The sequence below is a fragment of the Pollicipes pollicipes genome, unplaced genomic scaffold (assembly GCF_011947565.3).
Source record: "Pollicipes pollicipes isolate AB1234 unplaced genomic scaffold, Ppol_2.1 Scaffold_4219;HRSCAF=4965_pilon_pilon_pilon, whole genome shotgun sequence".
Classification (NCBI taxonomy): Eukaryota; Metazoa; Arthropoda; class Thecostraca; order Pollicipedomorpha; family Pollicipedidae; genus Pollicipes; species Pollicipes pollicipes.
The window spans coordinates 34787021-34805992 of NW_023596448.1; the positions used below are offsets into that span (position 1 = coordinate 34787021).

An 18972-nucleotide genomic window follows, 5' to 3' on the forward strand; every position below is an offset into this window, starting at 1 on the left:
GGCCTTTACTCTCCGCGTCTTTACTCTAGGCAATGTGTGCCTACTCCCAACAACACTGGGTGGTGCCGCTTAGAGCACGTAATGATCCGGTGAGCCGAGAATTAGGCACCGGGACTACGTGCTGAGGCCAGCCCGTGATCCCACGTGCCGATAGATCAGATGGTGACCCCACGTGCCCGGGATCAGATGTAGATCCCACATGCCGGGATCAGATGGTGACCCCACGTGCCCGGGATCAGATGGTGATCCCACGTTTCCGGGATCAGATGGTGACCCGACGTGCCCGGGATCAGGTGGTGATCCCACGTGCTGGGATCAGATGTAGATCCCACATGTCAGGGACCACAGCGTCCCAACAGCGTCCCAGTCTGCGCTCTCACGTGCTGGGATCCCATTCGCCGTGGATGGGACGCTGATCTACAGCGTCGGCGGATCACACAATGACGCCACGTGCCATGGATCAGACGGTGACCGGAGAGCGTCCTCCCCGGATGACGCGCCCGGCCCATTGCACGTCTGGGACTGATCCTCTGAAAGATGTGGACTCTGGCTGATCGAGCAGGCCGATGCAGGGATTGGTGCCGGTGGCTGAGCTTAGGTCAATGGAGGAGCTCCCGGAAATGGGAGAGGGAGAGGGAAGGGGTGCGGTGTGGGGAAAGATGGTGTGCTGAGAGTGATTGAGTGACTGCGTTTTTGGGGTGTACCGTTCTTTGACCAGACTGGCCGTTGATTCGGGTGAGGCAATTACTGCGTGGTGAGGCTCTTTTTGCTGTTTTTTTTTCTGGGTGATACATTATGTCGTTTTTGCAACTTGTTTTGTTCGCGGCGTCCCAATTAGCAATAAAATTGCTGAGGTACGTTCGGCCAATGTGGCTTTTTTGCTTTCATGATTAACGGATTTATTTAAGCGTTTTGAGCCGGTGCCATACTAACCATCACTTTCCTGGACAAATTTAGATCCGTTGGACTTCTTTCAAACAAAACATGCATCATCTCTCCGGATTTGAACCGTGGACCTTCAGCTCCGAAGCCCGGCGCGCTCACGACCGCGGCTGGCGCTGCCGCAGGACACGAGTACGGTCGCCAGCTGGGATGCTTCCGGGACAGCAGGACGCTGCGCCTGCTACCGTCGCTGGCGGGGGTGGTCAACAATACCGAGGCCTGCCTCGAACACTGCGTCAGGGAGAGTTTCGTCTACGGCGGCCTGCAGTACGGGTGAGAGAGCGGGGCGCCGGGTGGCTGGCCCCCGAGGAGCCGCGTGCGCGGGCTGCCTCGAACACTGCTCGTCTACGCCGGCCTGCAGTACGAGTGAGAGAGCAGGGCGCCGGGCGGCTGGCCCCCGAGGAGCCGCGCGTGGGCTGCGAGATAGTCTTTGGTCAGCGTGCTGCTGGGACCCCTGTCCCCTTGCGACGCTGACTGCCAAGAGGGTGCCGCTTTCTGCTGGCTGGTTGGCAGGTATCCTGGTGATGCTCTGTGTCGCTCTTCATTTGGATTAGTTTACGAACGCTTCGACGGGGTGCCGGAGTACTTACTCACAGGTGAGTTTCATGTAGCTGCGTAACCGTACCGGGCGTGTAGGGGTTTTGTAGCATGTTTTGTGCCGTTCGGTACACACTACAGTAGCCCCCGTCCTTTGCTCCAAGCGTGCTTTGATTCAGTGTACACAATAGCGCAGGTTGCAAGTCAGGCACTAACAAACGAACATGTACGTAAATCAAGTGCTACACAGGAATGTGACTAGGGCGGGTCGAAATAACTTGCTTTCTCTTTCCGTCTGGTTTGGCATCAGAGTAGGTTGGACACAGCTCCATAACGCAAAACTGAAGCCACATGCGGTCCAAAGTTGCGTCGTTTAGGCATACCACGAAGGACACTGAGCTTTACAGACGTGCCTGAACCGCGGGTGATTTACAAGTCAAGGCCCCTACCTCAAACTTACTCCATTTAACCACGTGGTTGTAAGTCGTGGATGTCTTTGTATACAATGTGGTTTAAAAAGCAGGTTCTTGTAGCTTTGCTGCGTAGTTTGAGAGCTGCACCGCGAGGAGCGCAGTTGCCGTCTGATTGGACGAGAGTGGATGACGTCAGTGGAGTGAGCGGCCCTATGGCCACTGCAGTGACAGAGGCCCGTGTACACCGTCTGAAAACATTTTTTGCTTCGGACTTTGCGGCACCAAGTTTCTTGAAAAATTTTGCCACGATAGGGTAACACACGTGTGATTTTTTAAAACATACTTTTTGCCATTTCATCCGTTGTGGTTATTCCAAGTTGGAAAGGAAAGGGCGTATTGAAAACCTAGTACACAACGCTTCGATCAAAATGTTTAGCTTTATTCAGCTTTTGGTAGGAGTGTGTGTAGAATAAGGGCCTGCAGTTACCTTGGTCCCAGACAATTTACGCGAATCCGACATCCTTTGCGTGACGTCATCACCTCTGCCACTCTTGACGATGGAATGGTTGATTGGAGCGTTGTGCACATCGCTTTTGAATGCGCCTATAGGACATTTGAAACCGGGATGAGGATTGCAAATGCATCATTCTTTTGACAGCTAAATATATCAGACAGGTGGGCATTGAATTTTGGGGGGAGTGGCGCATTTGCGTGACATGACGCACATTTGCACATTAAGTTTACAGGTCATCATTGCCGTTCGATGTAGTTTGAACCTGACATGATGTAGAGACACCGGATTCAATAGCCTCATATTTCTGCTTCGGTGACGTTTGGGAAGGTCAAGCCGCACCTTACGTTTCCTGCCAACTTTGGTCTCATCCTTCCATGCGGTGCTTTGATGTCACCTCCCGCGCCGTCCGGGAGATGGCGCCAAGTGCCGTCCCACCGTCGGACCCGTGGGCAGCATGTCTGTCTGGTCCCTCAACTCCGGGAGGGAAGGGGGGGGGCCGGGAGGGAAGGGGGGGGGGCGGGCGGGCACGCGCTGCGTCCAGGGGGCATCGCCATGCTTTGGTTATCGACTTTTTCGTGATGGGCGTACTGCCGAATAATGGCAATATTGTTCGTATGATTGGTTGTTTCGCTGGGCTTTGTGGCGCAGCACATACCATCAGAGCGATTTGAAAAGGCACGGAACAGGACATTTCCAAGTTGTCTTTTAAACGTAGCTCGATGTCTCGCCTGGAACGTTGCTTTTATAAAAAAGCGAACGGATGAACAAGCAAATGACGTAAAGGACTAAGCACGACAAGGAAGCGGAAATTATAGGAAAAGAGCACATATTGCACGGAAGGTAAACAGAAGGGCCATTTACGAATTCGCCATAATTATAACGTCATATATAACGTCATATAACGTCATAATTATTCGTCATGTTCGTCATAAACGATTCGTCATAATTGTTTTATGGGTTGCGTGTTGTTACATGGCTTTGACTAATCGCTGTCGATTTCCAGCTAAGTGTTTCATGTTATTGGACATTCACCGTTATGTTACGCATATTTCATTCCAAGTCAGCTGCCACGGAAATACCCGAACATGAAGTTTCTGTGAGCATGATATGGCACTAACGTGCCGCTCGCAAGTGTGCACCATTTTCAAGGCTGCTGATGTGTGTTTCATGCGCATGAATTGTCGTGTGCGCGAACTCCCACGGGAAACGCATCAAGTGTGGAACCTATGACACACATCTAGGGTGACTACAGTGGACTAAGCCCAGGAACTTCACACGGGCAGTCAAGGTTGTGGTTTTCAGCGCGTTAACCTGGGGATCATGCATATGGATGAGGCATGTGGGCGGGTCACCTGCGTTTGGGTGGTAGACGGAGAGGGGGGGGGGGGGGGGTCGATACGCTCGGGTGCCGGTATTTGGAGGTCATTGGCGTTCTGCGTGTAACTACTTAGTGTGCATACCTGAGGTTTTTGTAAGCTGTCACCATCCCATCTGACGGTATGTTGGGGGAATCCTGGCCACTCAGAGACAAATGACGGCACAGTACAGCAGTGACAGCACAGCAGTGACAGCACAGCGGAACTTTTGACCTTGTGTTCGGCCAATGCCACGATCACTGAATTAACTGCACAGAGGCTCCGACATAGACCCACCACCACCACCACCTACCATGCGCCAATACCGGGATCGTGCTCCCTTTGGCTGGTGCGGGTTTGATACGTGCGAGCTCGCCAGAGCGGAAGCCGGGGACGGAGGTAATGATGTGTTGTATGCGTGTGTGTGGAGGGACGGGGATAGTGCACGTACGTTTCAATGACAGACATTAGCGTGACAAAAGGATGTCATTTTATGGCTTTGCGTGACATCGCTCATTGTCGTTAGTCCATAGTCCCTTGGGTTCCTGTTTCGCCTCTTGCATTTTACGGTAAAGAATCGCATCTTCACGAGCTGAGGCACTGCAGCAGTAAGCACGTTTCAATTATAGTTCGTGGCATTCGTATTGCGGATGTTTCAGCGGTCGTTAACTATCTCCGTGTTCGGAGGCAGTTAACGACGGTGAAAACGGAGACGGTCGTTAACTGTCCCCATTTTCCACGTTTGTCTTACCACATGTCTGTGTGTCCCCCGGCCTGAGCGCCACCAGCATCTCCCCCCGGGTCCTTCTCGGCAGAACAAAACTCCTAATCTTCCCGTCGTAACGCCGCGTGCGTCCTGATGCCTAAGTATGGACTCGGGTCTGAGTTCGCGCCACGCAATATAACAACACTTTAATGACAACAACACGATGATGATAAAGTTGTAAGGACATAAAACTATCAGGCCAGCAAAAAGCCGCAAGGGCCCATCGACGTTGGTCTACCTCACGTTCCGCGCGTACCCTCAACACTAATCTTACCGTCTGACCTGCCTGAAGTTAGCTGTAAGTGAGATCCATATACCGATAGAACTTGTCCAAACAATTTTAAATGTTGCTAGAGAGGGACTTACCACAGCTTCGTTTGACAGTCCTTTCCAACAGTTCACTGCACTTTGACTAAATAGCATCTGCCTCTTCATAGTTCTACTCGTACCTTTTTGCTAATGGAAAGTTTCTTTGAAACCTCGGCCTAATTTCCTTGTAGGTCTACCTGGTGTATCCCTATCTTGATCCATAATCTTGAACACCCCTATCAGATCCCGTTGAAGACTACGATATTTCAATATTATAATATAAGGTTCAGTATTCTATATATAAGCTTTTCCTTATATTCTAAGCTGTCAATCCCAGCTATCATCTCAGCTGTTTTTCGCTGTACACTCTCCAGCCAGTCTATATCTTTTTGGGAGCGTGAGGACTAAGCCTGTGCACAATACTCTAGGTATGATCTGACATAAGCTACTCACAACTTGCTGACAACATTCCTACTCCTGTAATGGACATTCCGGGTAAAGGGTCCCAGCATCCGAAGTGCCTTGTTCCTAGCAGTCTTACATCGTTTTTCAACCTTTATATCCCTGGGAATTGAAACCCCTTTGTCCTTTTCTTCTTCAAACTGGTTCAACTCCCGGCCTCCCACTTTACAGCTAATGTCGTCACAGCCGGAAGTAGACAAATACATCACATTACACTTATCATAATTAAATGACATCTGGCACAGATGAGTCCAGTTCACTAGTCTCTTTAAGTCAACGTTCACCCGGCTTGCATTTTCTACACCCTATCAGCTTAGTGTCGTCAGCAGATTTAAGCAACTTTTTCGTAATCATATCTCACTATTTTTCACAAAATAACTTGAAGCAAAGGGCCCAACACCAACCCTGCGGAACCCCACTCTCTACTAGCTCCCACTTTAGTACCACTGAGCACCTCTCGTTGCTCCTGTATTACGGCCAAGTTCTCACCCAGCCCATACTTTCGCCCTCAGTGCCACGCATTTTTAACGGATGTAAGAGACGCTGGTGCGGCACGTTATCAAACGCCTTACTAAAATCTAGATAAACAACATCTAAACTATCGCCTTCGTCTTCTCAACTAGTAACATGCTTCATGAACTCCAGAAGGTTGGTCAGCCCAAATACCAAATACGAAATACCCACCAGAAAGAAAACCATGCCGACTACAAATTATTAGGCGACGCCTATCTAAATATGACTGGATGCTAGCCTAGATGAATTTGTGTGAGATATTACACATCAGTGAGGTGGGATCGACAGGCCTTTAGTTGCCGACACTTTTTCGGTCCTCTTATATACCGGTACTACATTGGCATTGCACCAGCTCTCGGGTGCTTCTGAAAAACTCAATGATCTGTGAAATATTAACATAAGGGCGTGAGCTAAAGCACTAGCGTATTCATTTAGCACCCTGCCAAATATCTGATCAGGTCCGGCCGCCTTATTAGCCTTGATTTCCTTCAAGCTATCCCTTCCCATACCCCCGGTCCCCATCATATCTGCAGGATTGCTTACTCCCGGATTTTGTCCATCACCGTGGGGATCATACACAGTCTCCGTTGTGAAAATTGAAGACAACTGCCTGCTAAGAGCATCTGCAATATCTCTTTCCTCCACTACTTACTTTCCATCTTCCCCAAGGGGCCAGCGGGGATCCCTTATGCATGACTTTGTAGTAGCTAAAAATTTCTTAATATCGCCCGAACGAGTCTGATGTCTGTGTTTCTGGTAATATTTTGGCTATCCCGATTTCCTTCTACAGTTTGCTTTTTATAGCAATCCTACGCACTGCCTTGTTGCTCTCTGTACCCTGCACTTTTTGCTTATCATATGCCGCCTTCTTCGCCGTCATCAAATGGCGCACTGTCTATGTTAGCCATGACGGCTTTTTGAGCTATTTCCTCGCGTTTTCCTCAACGGAATGAACCTTACCTGTCCTTGTAAAATATCCTTGAACACTTTCAATATTTCATGTCCAGTGAGTCAAGTTAGAAATCTTCCAGTTAGAAGCTAGCAAGCCGTAAGGCTGTAAGGTCTTTAAATTTCCCCGTGACAAAGTTTGACATAAGAGTTTGATTAGCCGTAACTAAATAACCCAGACGCAATGCAAGCATTACAATATTATGGTCACAACTTCCCAGTGCCTCACCTGCCATTTAACATCTACCAACCCTTCCTCATAAGTCATAATAAGATCCAAAACTTCATCTCTCCTATTGGATTTGCACGCCAGCTGCTGAAGAAAATTTTCTTCATAACAAACATTATGGTGAAGATGATGATGACAAAGATGATGACGATGGCGAAGATGGTGGTGATTCATCGTGATGTCCGCGGCGAATGTGTTTGAACCCTTTTGTCCCTCTGTCACATCTGCTTTTCAAAGTAACCCTGCATCGACCCATGTCCCAGCACATTTGGCTGTGCATACTCCCGAGCAGCAGTTCCGTCCATTCCCCTCTTTCCTGACGCTGGTCTTCGCTCGTGTCCATTGTCTTGATGTATGAGCGCCATCTGCGTCAATGTCGTCCCACGTTGGCGTCGTTTCCTACCACGTATTGCGCCTTTTGTGTGAATGCCTGCGCGTATCACTTTCCGCCTCGACGTGCGCTTTTCTTTTTTCCGCCTGAGCGCTGATGTCCTGACCTCAGCAGTTGGCACGCCCCTAAGCCCCGGCGAGCAGCAACAGGAGCGCTGCCTCGCCTCATCTCCCTCTGCTGCAGCACAGTTTCTGTGGGTCTCCATTCTCTGAATCATCGTCTCAGTGGGTCCGCCCGCGCCAAATCAAACCGTGACGGTCCCTCTGAGCGTGACGTTCGCCCCTGAGCGTGACGGTTCCCCTGAGCGTGACGGTCCCCCTGAGCGTGATGATTCCCTGAGCGTGACGTTCGCCCCTGAGCGTGACGGTCCCCTTGACCGTGACGGTCCCCCTGAGCGTGACGCTCGCCCCTGAGCGTGACGGTCCCCCTGAGCGTGACGTTCGCCCCTGAGCGTGACGGTCCCCCTGAGCGTGACGTTCGCCCCTGGGCGTGACGGTCCCCCTGAGCGTGACGTTCGCCCCTGAGCGTGACGGTCCCCCTGAGCGTGACTTTTCGCCTTGACCGTGACATCTCCCTCTGACCTTGCGGTCTTTCCAGGCGGGAGTGCTGGTGCGGCAACATGCAGCCGCCGAGTCGGGCGCTGGAGCCGCTGCAGACCTGCAACATGACCTGTCGCCACGGTAACGAGTCCTGCGGCGGCTACCTCGCGATGAACGTCTACGAGACTGGACGCGCTGGTCAGTGTTGGGTGCCTTTTGGCAGGGGCGGGGGGCATCTCGGGCGGATTCCACCGTTTGGTGTATGTAGTGGTGTCGCCAAATTTTTTAGATGATTAAACACAAGTTAACATCAGGGGCAGTAGGGATGCGCAGTCGGAAAAATCCGCCAGAATGCATCCATTTATCTGGATTTGGAGAAATGCTGCATATTTGGCTGGTTCACTGTGAGGTGATAGTGAAAGTAAGCTACTTAGCTTTCCGAGGAAAAGTTGCTTTGCCCCCGTTGGAATGCTTATTAGCGTGATTTATAAGAGGTCGTGCAAAAATGCACGCAATCCATGCAGTGATGCCGACGGTAATGGACGGGCGAGCCGGACGGCACTGCCAAGCCTATGGAAGGAATGAAGGGGTAACAAGACAGCGGTATTACAAGGAATCGTCTATGCACGGACTTGATGGATCCATCTGACAGGCGACTGGCTTGGCGGAGCAGTTTGGAATTTGACCGATGGGAGAACAAGAGAGTCAGTCCAATGCCCTCAGACATCTCTAGCGAAGGGACAGGGAAGTGCTGATAAATTCTTGACACCAGGGGATGCTCAGTCATCAGGCCCGCGTGACCCCTGTCTTTGCTAAGAGCAGCCAGTCACGTGCCGTCGCCGCGTCAGTCCAGCGGTTTCCGAATCACCGGGGTCAATGTTCAGTGTGACGGCGCGCGGCGTGCCGCTCCTGCCTCAATCCTGATAGGTCGGCAGCAGGTGCGGGGGTGATAACGTGTTTGGTAGCGCACGTCCGTTGACGTATCCTGCAAACTGACCGGCCGAGTTTGGGAACCCCGGTTGGGGGGCCGCAGCTGAGTCAGGACTGGCTAGTCACTGGATGACGGAGGTGGATGGGGGGGGGGGGGGGCAGCTTGAACGGTGCCCCGAAGGCGGCTGCGATGTTGCAGGCATAGGCTGGGTCAGCCGGACCAGCTGGCCAGAATACAATGCATGTCCTTCGTTAATAACTTGAATGCTGGCCAATGACGATGATTTGGAGGGCAGCTCTGGTATGCGTGAAATAACTTGGGAGCATGGCCCTACTTTGGTTTTGGTATGACGCTCTTGTGCGACAAGAAATTATTCCCTCGGCAAATTTCGGGATGTGGCATGTAGAACGCCGTTACAGGCGTACCACCTCATTGTCATTGGCTGGGATGCGCCTCATTGTCGTTGGGTGGAATATCCATCCGAAAGTTCCTTTGCGTTGGCATGGGCATGCCAGAGCAGAATCTCCCGTGCACCGTCGGGATCCTTCGATGGGAGAGACATCATACATCGCTGATAGTTTCTCAGCCGTTGCACTACATGACGCGTCACTAGTATCCCCCCCCCCCCCCCGCCCTCTCGGTGGCCCGTGTCACCGCCGGCACTCCGCTGCTCCCTTCCGCATGACCGCCTGCTGTCGGAGCTGTCGGCGGATGATTCAGCCGGGCTGAGGTGATCGGAAGGATCGAGCTGAGTCAGCCCGGCCGATGCCGCGCCAGCGCGTACCGAGACGTGGGAGGCCGCCTCGTGCCGAGCGCTTTCCGGTGTGGCCGCCGCTGACCACTGTGGGCTGGTCCCGCCCATGTGGCCGCCGCTGACCACGGTGGGCTGGTCCCGCCCGTGTGGCCGCCGCTGACCACGGTGGGCTGGTCCCGCCCGTGTGGCCGCCGCTGACCACTGTGGGCTGGTCCCGCCCATGTGGCCGCCGCTGACCACGGTGGGCTGGTCCCGCCCATGTGGCCGCCGCTGACCACGGTGGGCTGGTCCCGCCCGTGTGGCCGCCGCTGACCACTGTGGGCTGGTCCCGCCCATGTGGCCGCCGCTGACCACTGTGGGCTGGTCCCGCCCATGTGGCTGCCGCTGACCACGGTGGGCTGGTCCCGCCCATGTGGCCGCCGCTGACCATGGTGGGCTGGTCCCGCCCGTGTGGCTGCTGCTGACCACTGTGGGCTGGTCCCGCCCTTGTGGCCGCCGCTGACCACTGTGGGCTGGTCCCGCCCGTGTGGCCGCCGCTGACCACTGTGGGCTGGTCCCGCCCGTGTGGCTGCTGCTGACCACTGTGGGCTGGTCCCGCCCGTGTGGCCGCCGCCGACCACTGTGGGCTGGTCCCGCCCGTGTGGCCGCCGCTGACCACCGTGGGGTGGTCCCGCCCGTGTGGCTGCTGCTGACCACTGTGGAGTGGTCCCGCCCGTGTGGCTGCTGCTGACCACTGTGGGCTGGTCCCGCCCGTGTGGCCGCCGCCGACCACTGTGGGCTGGTCCCGCCCGTGTGGCCGCCGCTGACCACCGTGGGGTGGTCCCTCGCTTCCCGCCACTGTGGACGTGTATATTTCGTGAGGTCATCATTACTTGTTTAAAATGCCGGGTCATCCTTTTGTCCTGGTGACCTCACAAATTCACCGTTTGCAACGACATTGGCACCGGAACATCTTGCCGCGGTTTGGCAGACTTTTTTGCCGGTATGCCACAGCTCGCATTGCGAGACTGTAGCATACCGTCTTAAATCCAAGTTTATTCCAAACCACGTCAAATGAGTTTCATGATACAGTGCCAACAGCACTTCGCGTTCATGGAATGTTTTCGTGGGGTGGCATCTTGCCGATTCGTCCCATGGTATGCCACAAGCGCGCGAGGTCAATTTGATGTCGTCCTAGACACGCCCTTGTCAATGGCCAGTGACTACACATGGTAAACATCACATAAAGGAAGTGGTTCATGGACTGGTGTTGCTCGTTACCCCATAAAACATGCATCATGTGAGGCATTGAGCGCGCCGCTGGATTTGACGCCATGGCCAAGCATGGCTTTATTGGAGCCTACGAGGCATAATAAAGGAAACATATGTGCCATGTTATGGCGTGCACGTTTTATGTTCATCTACAACATGACATTGCGGACCAGCGGCGGTCGGAATAGCTCAAACAAGCGACTGTAGAAAGCAGAAACGGGATCTCGGCTTTCCTCCGGAGCGAACTCGTGGGATGACACTGGCGTAGCAGGCCAAGTGCCGGACCTGTGTCCGAGGACTGACGGACTCACGTCTGCAACACTGCCTGATTCGCTGACGGCACCCTGGCGGCGGCCGTGTCAGGGCTGGCCGCCGGACGGGTGGCCGCGGCCGCTGACCAGACCGGTCGGCCGTCACCAGCTGCGTGCGGGCGCTCCGGCCACTCCGCGGCTGGTTGCCACCTCGCCGAGGGCTGTTGGTTCTCAGCTGGCGGTCAATAGCCTGTCGATGGCGGCCCGCGTCCGCGCGCCGCTGCGCCATGGTGATAATCACCGACGGCGCGGTGGCATGTGCCGGGGCTGATCGCTATGCAAATAAGTGGCGCCCTTCGCCGCCGGCTGGCTTGCCACGGTGCCTTTCCCCGCCGGTTAGCTTGCCACGGCGCCTCTCCCCGCCGGTTGTCTGGCCACGGCGCCTCTCCCCGCCGGTTGTTTTGCCACGGCGCCTCTCCCCGCCGGTTGTTTTGCCACGGTGCCTCTCCCCGCCGATTGTTTTGCCACGGTGCCTCTCCCCGCCGATTGTTTTGCCACGGCGCCTCTCCCCGCCGATTGTTTTGCCACGGCGCCTCTCCCCGCCGATTGTTTTGCCACGGCGCCTCTCCCCGCCGGTTGTCTGGCCACGGCGCCTCTCCCCGCCGGTTGTTTTGCCACGGCGCCTCTCCCCGCCGGCTGTTTTGCCACGGTGTCCTTCCCTGCCGGTTGTCTCGCCACGGCGCCTTTTCCCGCCGATTGTCTCGCCACGGTGTCCTTCCCTGCCGGTCGTCTCGCCACGGTGTCCTTCCCCGCCGGTTGTCTCGCCACGGTGTCCTTTCCTGCCGGTTGCCTCGCCACGGTGTCCTTCCCCGCCGGTTGTCTCGCCACGGTGTCCTTCCCTGCCGGTCGTCTCGCCACGGTGTCCTTCCCTGCCGGTTGTCTCGCCACGGTGTCCTTTCCTGCCGGTTGTCTCGCCACGGTGTCCTTCCCTGCCGGTTGCCTCGCCACCACGCACTTGGACGGTCACTAGAAGACCGTTTGAAGCTCACAACTTTGCAGTATCGTCTGCAGGTCACATTTGGGCGCATCCGTCACGTGCTGAGGCCGTTGCGACCGTGAGCAGACCGTGCGTTGCGCCGGACTTTCGTAAACAGTGTTCAGCGTCATCGGCTGCTCGTGATGGGTTTGAAGCACGTCACTGCCAGTTCCTCTGAATGGCTGCCTGCCCTTGACTGTTAATGATCACTGTGCTACCGTTTGAATTTGGTGACAGCTGGGTATCCACTCAGGGGTTTCCATGTCTTGACTTAGCGGTGACCCCCGTAACACGTTTCTGCTAGATCCCCTCGTCGGTAATCTGCGATGCCCCGCGACGACTTCCCCAACGTCTCGACCCCTTGACAATCCCCGCCATTTCCGTGACCTCTGTGACCCCAGCATGACCCGCGATGCCCCGCCGTGACCCTCCGCCTCCGGTCGCAGTGTTCAAGCACGCGTTCTCTTCGGTGGCGGACACGGACAGCGAGCCGGTCCGGATCGTGTACCTGATGACGCTGAACGGACGGGACACGCGGCAGGCGCTGAGGCTGCTCAAGATGATCTACCACACCAGCCACTTCTACTTCATCCATGTCGACTCGGTGAGCTGCAGAGTGTGCTGCATCAATTCTTGCTAGCGTTATCGGTGCGGACTATGGGGGCTGTGGTCTGTCAACCTATGAAGGGTTATGGAACATGCACGTGAAATGTACTGACAAAACATGTACATAAATATATTTGAAAAAGTTGTCGTAAATGACAGCATACGACTTGAAGTGAAAAAGATCTTTCACAAGTGTGCTGTCATTTACATGGCGTAACTAAAAGATGATACTTAAGTACACGCCTGATATATAAGTAACTGTATACTATATTTACTGGAGTTTATATATACATTCATGTGTATACATAATTTCCGGTTGATTTTTGTTTTTCGAACCTCACGTTTGACATCGTCTGCTGGATTAAAAAGTAGCTCACAAAGGGCCACGTATTATCTTCCCATATATCTTTGGTTTAACGTTTCGGTTGCATCCGCTACTTGTTGTCAAAACAACATATAGCTCTTCATCTCATGTTGGCAACTGCCACCTGAAAAATCAGAACATAAAACACGAGCATGCAAACAGCAATGGACTTCTCATGGGATTACACTCACCAGCGTTTTGGCCGGCAAAAACAAATCATTTCCGCCGTGCAGAAGGCTTCATTAACATCACACACTGTGACCTACACAATTGACATAACAAATCACAAGACTGCATGCTGATGACCTAATCCTCACGTGGTTTTGTCATGTTATGTTTCATGTCTGTGGGATATATTGGCGATGTTGCTCCAAAGCGGTTTTTCAGAACCTTTAATTTCTGTAGCATTGGTGTATGGCTATGAGTGAGTAAATCTGCCGGAATGTGGAGTTTCCTTGTGTTGTGTGCAGGTGCTAAAAATTTGAGAAAAAAATTGCGGTGTTTTGGTAGAGCAATTATTGCGTGAGACGAGTACTATGGTGGCGTTGTATGTGGCATGCGATCTCGTGTGCTTCTTCCGTGAGATGCAATGTGAGGCGTCGGGACAAAAATAATGTTACACCAGTGTAGGATGCGGGACGAAGCCGCAAACTTCGTGGGGGCAAGGAAATGTTCATACCTCATTGGCGCACTTCAACATGCATGTCCTGGTTGGGCTGCTTTCCGTGGAGATCTCGAGTTTTGATATTTTTGTGAAATATCGCTATCTAAGCATATTCCCAACTTCTTCTGTTGCGTGCTTTGACACTCAAATTTTCGATACCTTCCCGTCGATTTTGTAGGCTGAATTTGCATAGTTACGGTGGTAGATAAGCGATACTCGTAGTGAGCTGCGAGTAAAAATTTACGTAACGTAAATCTGCTATTTTCGTATATTTATGTATGTATATATGTATATGACAAATATAGAACTAACAGTGTATGACATGAAATTATATATTGGCTATTTTAAGAGGGAAAGTTGACAAATACTAAATACAAATTATTCAATAATAATTATTCAATGATGAAATGTTCAATAATGATAAAATTCAAAATAAATAGATCATATTAATTCGCCCGTCTCATTAGCTCAGTTGGTTAGAGCGCCTGTGTTCCGATCCACCCACCCTTGGCGGGGTGGGTTCGAGTCGCTTTAGGGCGCTCGCTGTTTGCCCTTGACAGGCATGGCCTGCGGCCGGTGGTAGCGGTCGCGCTAAAAAGATCAGTTGACTTTAGATGGCAGGACGGACCGTGCCGAGCATTGCGGCACGTTAAGCTTTCGCCACTAAATTCTGCCGTTGACGTGGAATTGCGCGATCGGGTGGTAGGGGTCAGGGCTCACACAAGCACTGCTTAGTGTGAGCGTCGATCCTAGAAATCCATCCATTCAAAGGGCTCGGATCAAGTTAGGAAAAAAACGAATATTAAGATGATAACTTAAGGTATGAAATAATACAATAACATAATCCCTGATATACACATAGATAATCACAACTTTATAACTAATGGTAAAAGATTATATAACAAACTGTAGGGAAATGACTATATGATCCCTCTTAACATGCATTGCGTCATGGCGTGGAGTCACCTCGCTAACGCTGCACTACTCGTTACTCTAACCTGACACAAGACTGCAATGTTGCAAGGAGAACACCATTTGCTCCCTTAATATTGATAGCTCAGCATCACTGTTCTTGTGTTCGGCTCTGTCACTGCAAGGCGTTTAGTGCCAAAATTACGCAGCCCATCTTTGTCGTTATCCGTAACACCTACCATCGCGACCCGCAACACCGACCGTCACGACCTGCAACATTTTTCACCGCGGTCCACAACACCTACCGTCACGATCCACAACCCTTGCCATCGTGATCCATAGCACTTACCGTCGTGATCCACAACACTTACCGTCGCGATCCGCAACATTTTTCACCGCGATCCACAACACTTACCGTCGTGATCCGCAACACTTACCGTCGTGATCCGCAACACTTGCCGTCGTGATCCACAACACTTATCGTCGCTATCCGCAACATTTTTTCACCGCGATCCACAACACTTCCGTCTTGATCCGCAACACTTTCCGTCGCGATCCGTAGCACTTACCGTCGTGATCCGCAACACTCACCCTCGCGTTTCCACCGCAACTCCGCCATGAAACCCACGTACTTGGCAGCCCAACACCAGACATTCGTCGTGCCTGCGTTGCAGCGCCAGGACTACATGTATCGGACGCTGCTGGCGCTCGAGTCGCAGTTTCCGAACGTGCGCCTGTCGCGCTGGCGCCGCGCCACCATCTGGGGCGGCGCCAGCCTGCTGGACATGCTGCTGCACTGCATGACGGAGCTGATGCAGACCGACTGGCAGTGGGACTACGTGCTCAATCTCAGCGAGAGCGACATGCCAGTCAAGTGAGTCGGGGAGTCACGTAAGTTGTTGCGGGGGGTCAAGTGAGTGGGGGAGGGAGTCAAGTGAGGCGGGGAGTCACGCGAGTTGTGGCGGGGGTCAAGTGAGTGGGGGAGGGAGTCAAGTGAGGCGGGGAGTCAAGTGAGTCAGTTGAGTTCGCACATAACAGCAGCGCCATGAGGAGACATGTCGGAGGGGCTGTGTTGGGCACGGGCAGCCTTGGGCGTTAACCGGTGGACTTGAGGGTTATAGAACGTCATTATTCAACCCTAACCCTTATCCCCGGGTAAGGAAGGTGACGTGCGGCAGCGATTACACACCTACGTCCAGCTGGTTTTGCATATATTTTCTATGGGTGAAGTCGCTTGTCTGTCCAGTGGCAATCCCAGGGGGAGTAACAAATTTCGTCTCAATCCGTCACTGTAACGCCACCGTCGCCAGCAACACTGCGCAATGTGGTAGGCCGATGATCCTCTGGATTCGAACGCCAAAACGGACACGTTGTTTGGTAAGGCTGGGATGAAGAACTCAGAAAGCGGTTGGTGCCAATGGTTCAGCGCACCACTCAGTGACCCGTCACGTAGCGTTTAGAGACACGAGGAACTTTCGTGCACTGTCCTGGAAGCTTTCATTTCCGGCTCAGAAAGCTAAAACGTTAAGCGCTAGAGGCCTATTGAGCTGAAATCTACATCCTCTCAACGGGTCACAGAACGAACTCACCTAGCTAACATAAAGTCAACATAAAGTCAACCTCTAAACATAAAGTCGACCTCTGAGGTCATTCGCACGCCATTTCTTAAGAAGCGCCGTCTATGCCGCTTGGCGTGCGAGAGAGACGGGACGTTTGGAGATGTATTCACAGCGTTGTAGTGGGGACAATCGGTGGGGTAACCCCCAGCGGTGGCGAACACCAGCGCCGGCACATCGTCGTCGGTTGTCTCCCATTGAGGGGTCGGCTCCTGGCGTGGTTGACGGAGCGGTGAGGTTCTGCTCATGGCACGGGCTGGCGGCGTCCAGCGACGGGGAATTGAGCCGGCCAGCGCTTCAGTCGGCCGAACGAAAGCCGTGTCGGCGCCGCCGCCTGCTCCAGTCCGCGGCCACACACGGGATATTGTGTCATGACACTGGCAGTGTCGTGATGGCTGACAGTCCCGGTTGTGACAACCGGGTCCGGTGAACTGATAGGAACGAATGGACAAAACTGGCGCTGGCTGCAACGAGCGGGGATGAGGAATGATAATGGACAAACTTGGCGCTGGCTCGCAACGAGCGAGGATGATATGAAGGACCCCTCCTCCTCCTCCTGCTCTTGTTGTGGGCTGACTCACAATGTCGGATAAAGAGGGGGGGGGGGGCAGGATTTTCGCGATCCAAGCCACCCATCGTCTCTTGCGTCTCGGGCTCCAGTTACGACGTCTGGCGACGTCGTCAGGCCGTAATGCGGCGCGGACCGACGGTGCTTCGCGTGAGGACGGCCCAAACGGTCCTGGTTCTTGAGAAGCGTGTCCCACACTGGCGGGGAGCCGAGGGGAGGGGAACGATTTGGAGCCGGGACCTCCGATTTCTCGCGCGTGCTGGGTTTAGGCCCGTTAGAACGATGCGAATCAGCCTCCGGAAGCAGGCGCACTCGCGGGACAGCTGACGCCGGTACCCTAACCTTTCGACAGAGCCTCTCGACTGCCTTTGGTCCAATCTCTGGCACCCGCCTCATAAAACGCTCGCTTACTTGCAGATATGAACTTCACTGAAGCGACACACCCTCGCCGCTAGCGTCTATTCCGTACTGTGGCCCACGCGGCTTATGTTTCACGCGCAGTTGTTAGCGAAGCGGGACGTTGTTCAGGGCGCGCGGTATTGATCTGATCGCGGGTGGTGGTATTGATTTGCCGACAACCGGATAGCGTGGATGTCATTCGTCGCTATTGACCGTGTCGAGTCGGTTTGTCTCCGCCTGAATCACATTGACCTGTAACGGTCGGGTGTAGGCCAATGCTGAGTCATCTGAAGGGAATGTTCACACATTTGAAGATGTTGAAGCAAGTATCAGATATGATACATCAACTTCTCTTGTAGCTATCGGTGTTACTTCACTTATAGCTATCGGTGATGGCCAGTGCTGAATCATTTAAGGGGAATGTTCTACATTTGAAGATATTGAAGTAAATATTAGATATGATGACATCAACTCACTTATCGGTGTACTTTTAACTTGAAACGACTCCTTTAGACAAGAGAATGTCTCTTAAATAAATGTGTCCCTCAATACGTTATTGCTTCATTGCGTCATGGGACATTTGTATGATGTTGAGGTACTGCCACACTCGCGGTGCGAAATTACCACTTCTAGTGCCTCAAACTTATCGAGAGCTGGCAGCACGCTGCTGGAAGTGTTTGCTTAGCGAAATATTGTCATGTGTTCGTGCTTTTCCTTTCCTCGTGGTTTTCTTGCATATTTATCCGTGAGTTTAAGATTATTGCCCGTGTTCGCACACTCGGTACGGCGTTATTCTTAGGTTATTTGGTTGCGAGTCTTATTTTCGTAAGAAGTAGGAGTGAAGAAACCATGTCCAACTTATTATATTGCGCAGCACAAAACATCAGCCGTCATTAAATCGTGCACAGCTTCCTCAACGCTGGGAGCAAATTGACGTCCAAATCGTTTCGAAATCGTGTCCACGTCTGCCAAATTTGAACGGCTGGACGATAATATTTCTCTTGGCCTTAAACACCGCCTCGTCTGGGGTGGTAGGATTTGAGTGACCTTGTCACGGCGTCATGCATGCCTCAATGACCTTGAAGTAGTTGCACATCCTCGCGTGCGTTTAGCCCAGAAGCTAGAAGGTTTTGGGCTTAAGAAGGGCATGGCCAAGAACTGCACCAAATAATCTGCAAAATCACTGCCTTTAAGCCCTTGAATACCGATGTCTCGGACATAACGCCAGATGGTGACGTCACTGGGTGCACGTGGCATGAGAGGATGCGCACACCGAAGGTCTGACTATGGTGGGCATGATTCCCGACGGCGAGCCTGGTCTGTGGGTCCCAGGCCGACATCGGGTAGGATTTGTCGCGCCGCCAATGCACCTGAGGTTACAGTCAGCTGCCGGCCGTCTATCCACCGCGTCGATCTCCCAGCGTTCGCCAAGTGACTGGCCTCACTCGCCGCAGGAGGATGGAGCGGCTGACCGAGTTCCTGACCCGGAATAAGGGCAAGAACTTCCTCAAGTCCCATGGCCAGTCCATCCCCAGCTTCATCATGAAGCAGGTAAGAGTCGTCGGCACAGTGTACAGCGGAGCTGCTCCGCTCAGAGTACAGCGCTGCTGCAGCTGTACGCTCGCACTTTGTCAGGGCCTCAACCCCGGGCGAAGCTCACGCTCCAGATGCACACTGGAAATAATGTTGGGCTTGGTGCAGA

The 18972-nt window shown here is 53.2% G+C and overlaps 1 protein-coding gene across 1 annotated transcript in view; it reads left to right on the forward strand.

Annotated features, from left to right (window-relative positions):
- LOC119095250 (xylosyltransferase oxt) overlaps window positions 1-18972 on the forward strand; it is a 94007-nt gene that overhangs the window by 13238 nt on the left and 61797 nt on the right. Inside the window, exons 3-7 of the mRNA XM_037218116.1 lie at window positions 1068-1215; window positions 7977-8116; window positions 12588-12745; window positions 15362-15561; window positions 18725-18821. Coding sequence (XP_037074011.1) covers window positions 1068-1215; window positions 7977-8116; window positions 12588-12745; window positions 15362-15561; window positions 18725-18821 — 743 coding nt within the window. The remainder of the gene's footprint in view (window positions 1-1067; window positions 1216-7976; window positions 8117-12587; window positions 12746-15361; window positions 15562-18724; window positions 18822-18972) is intronic.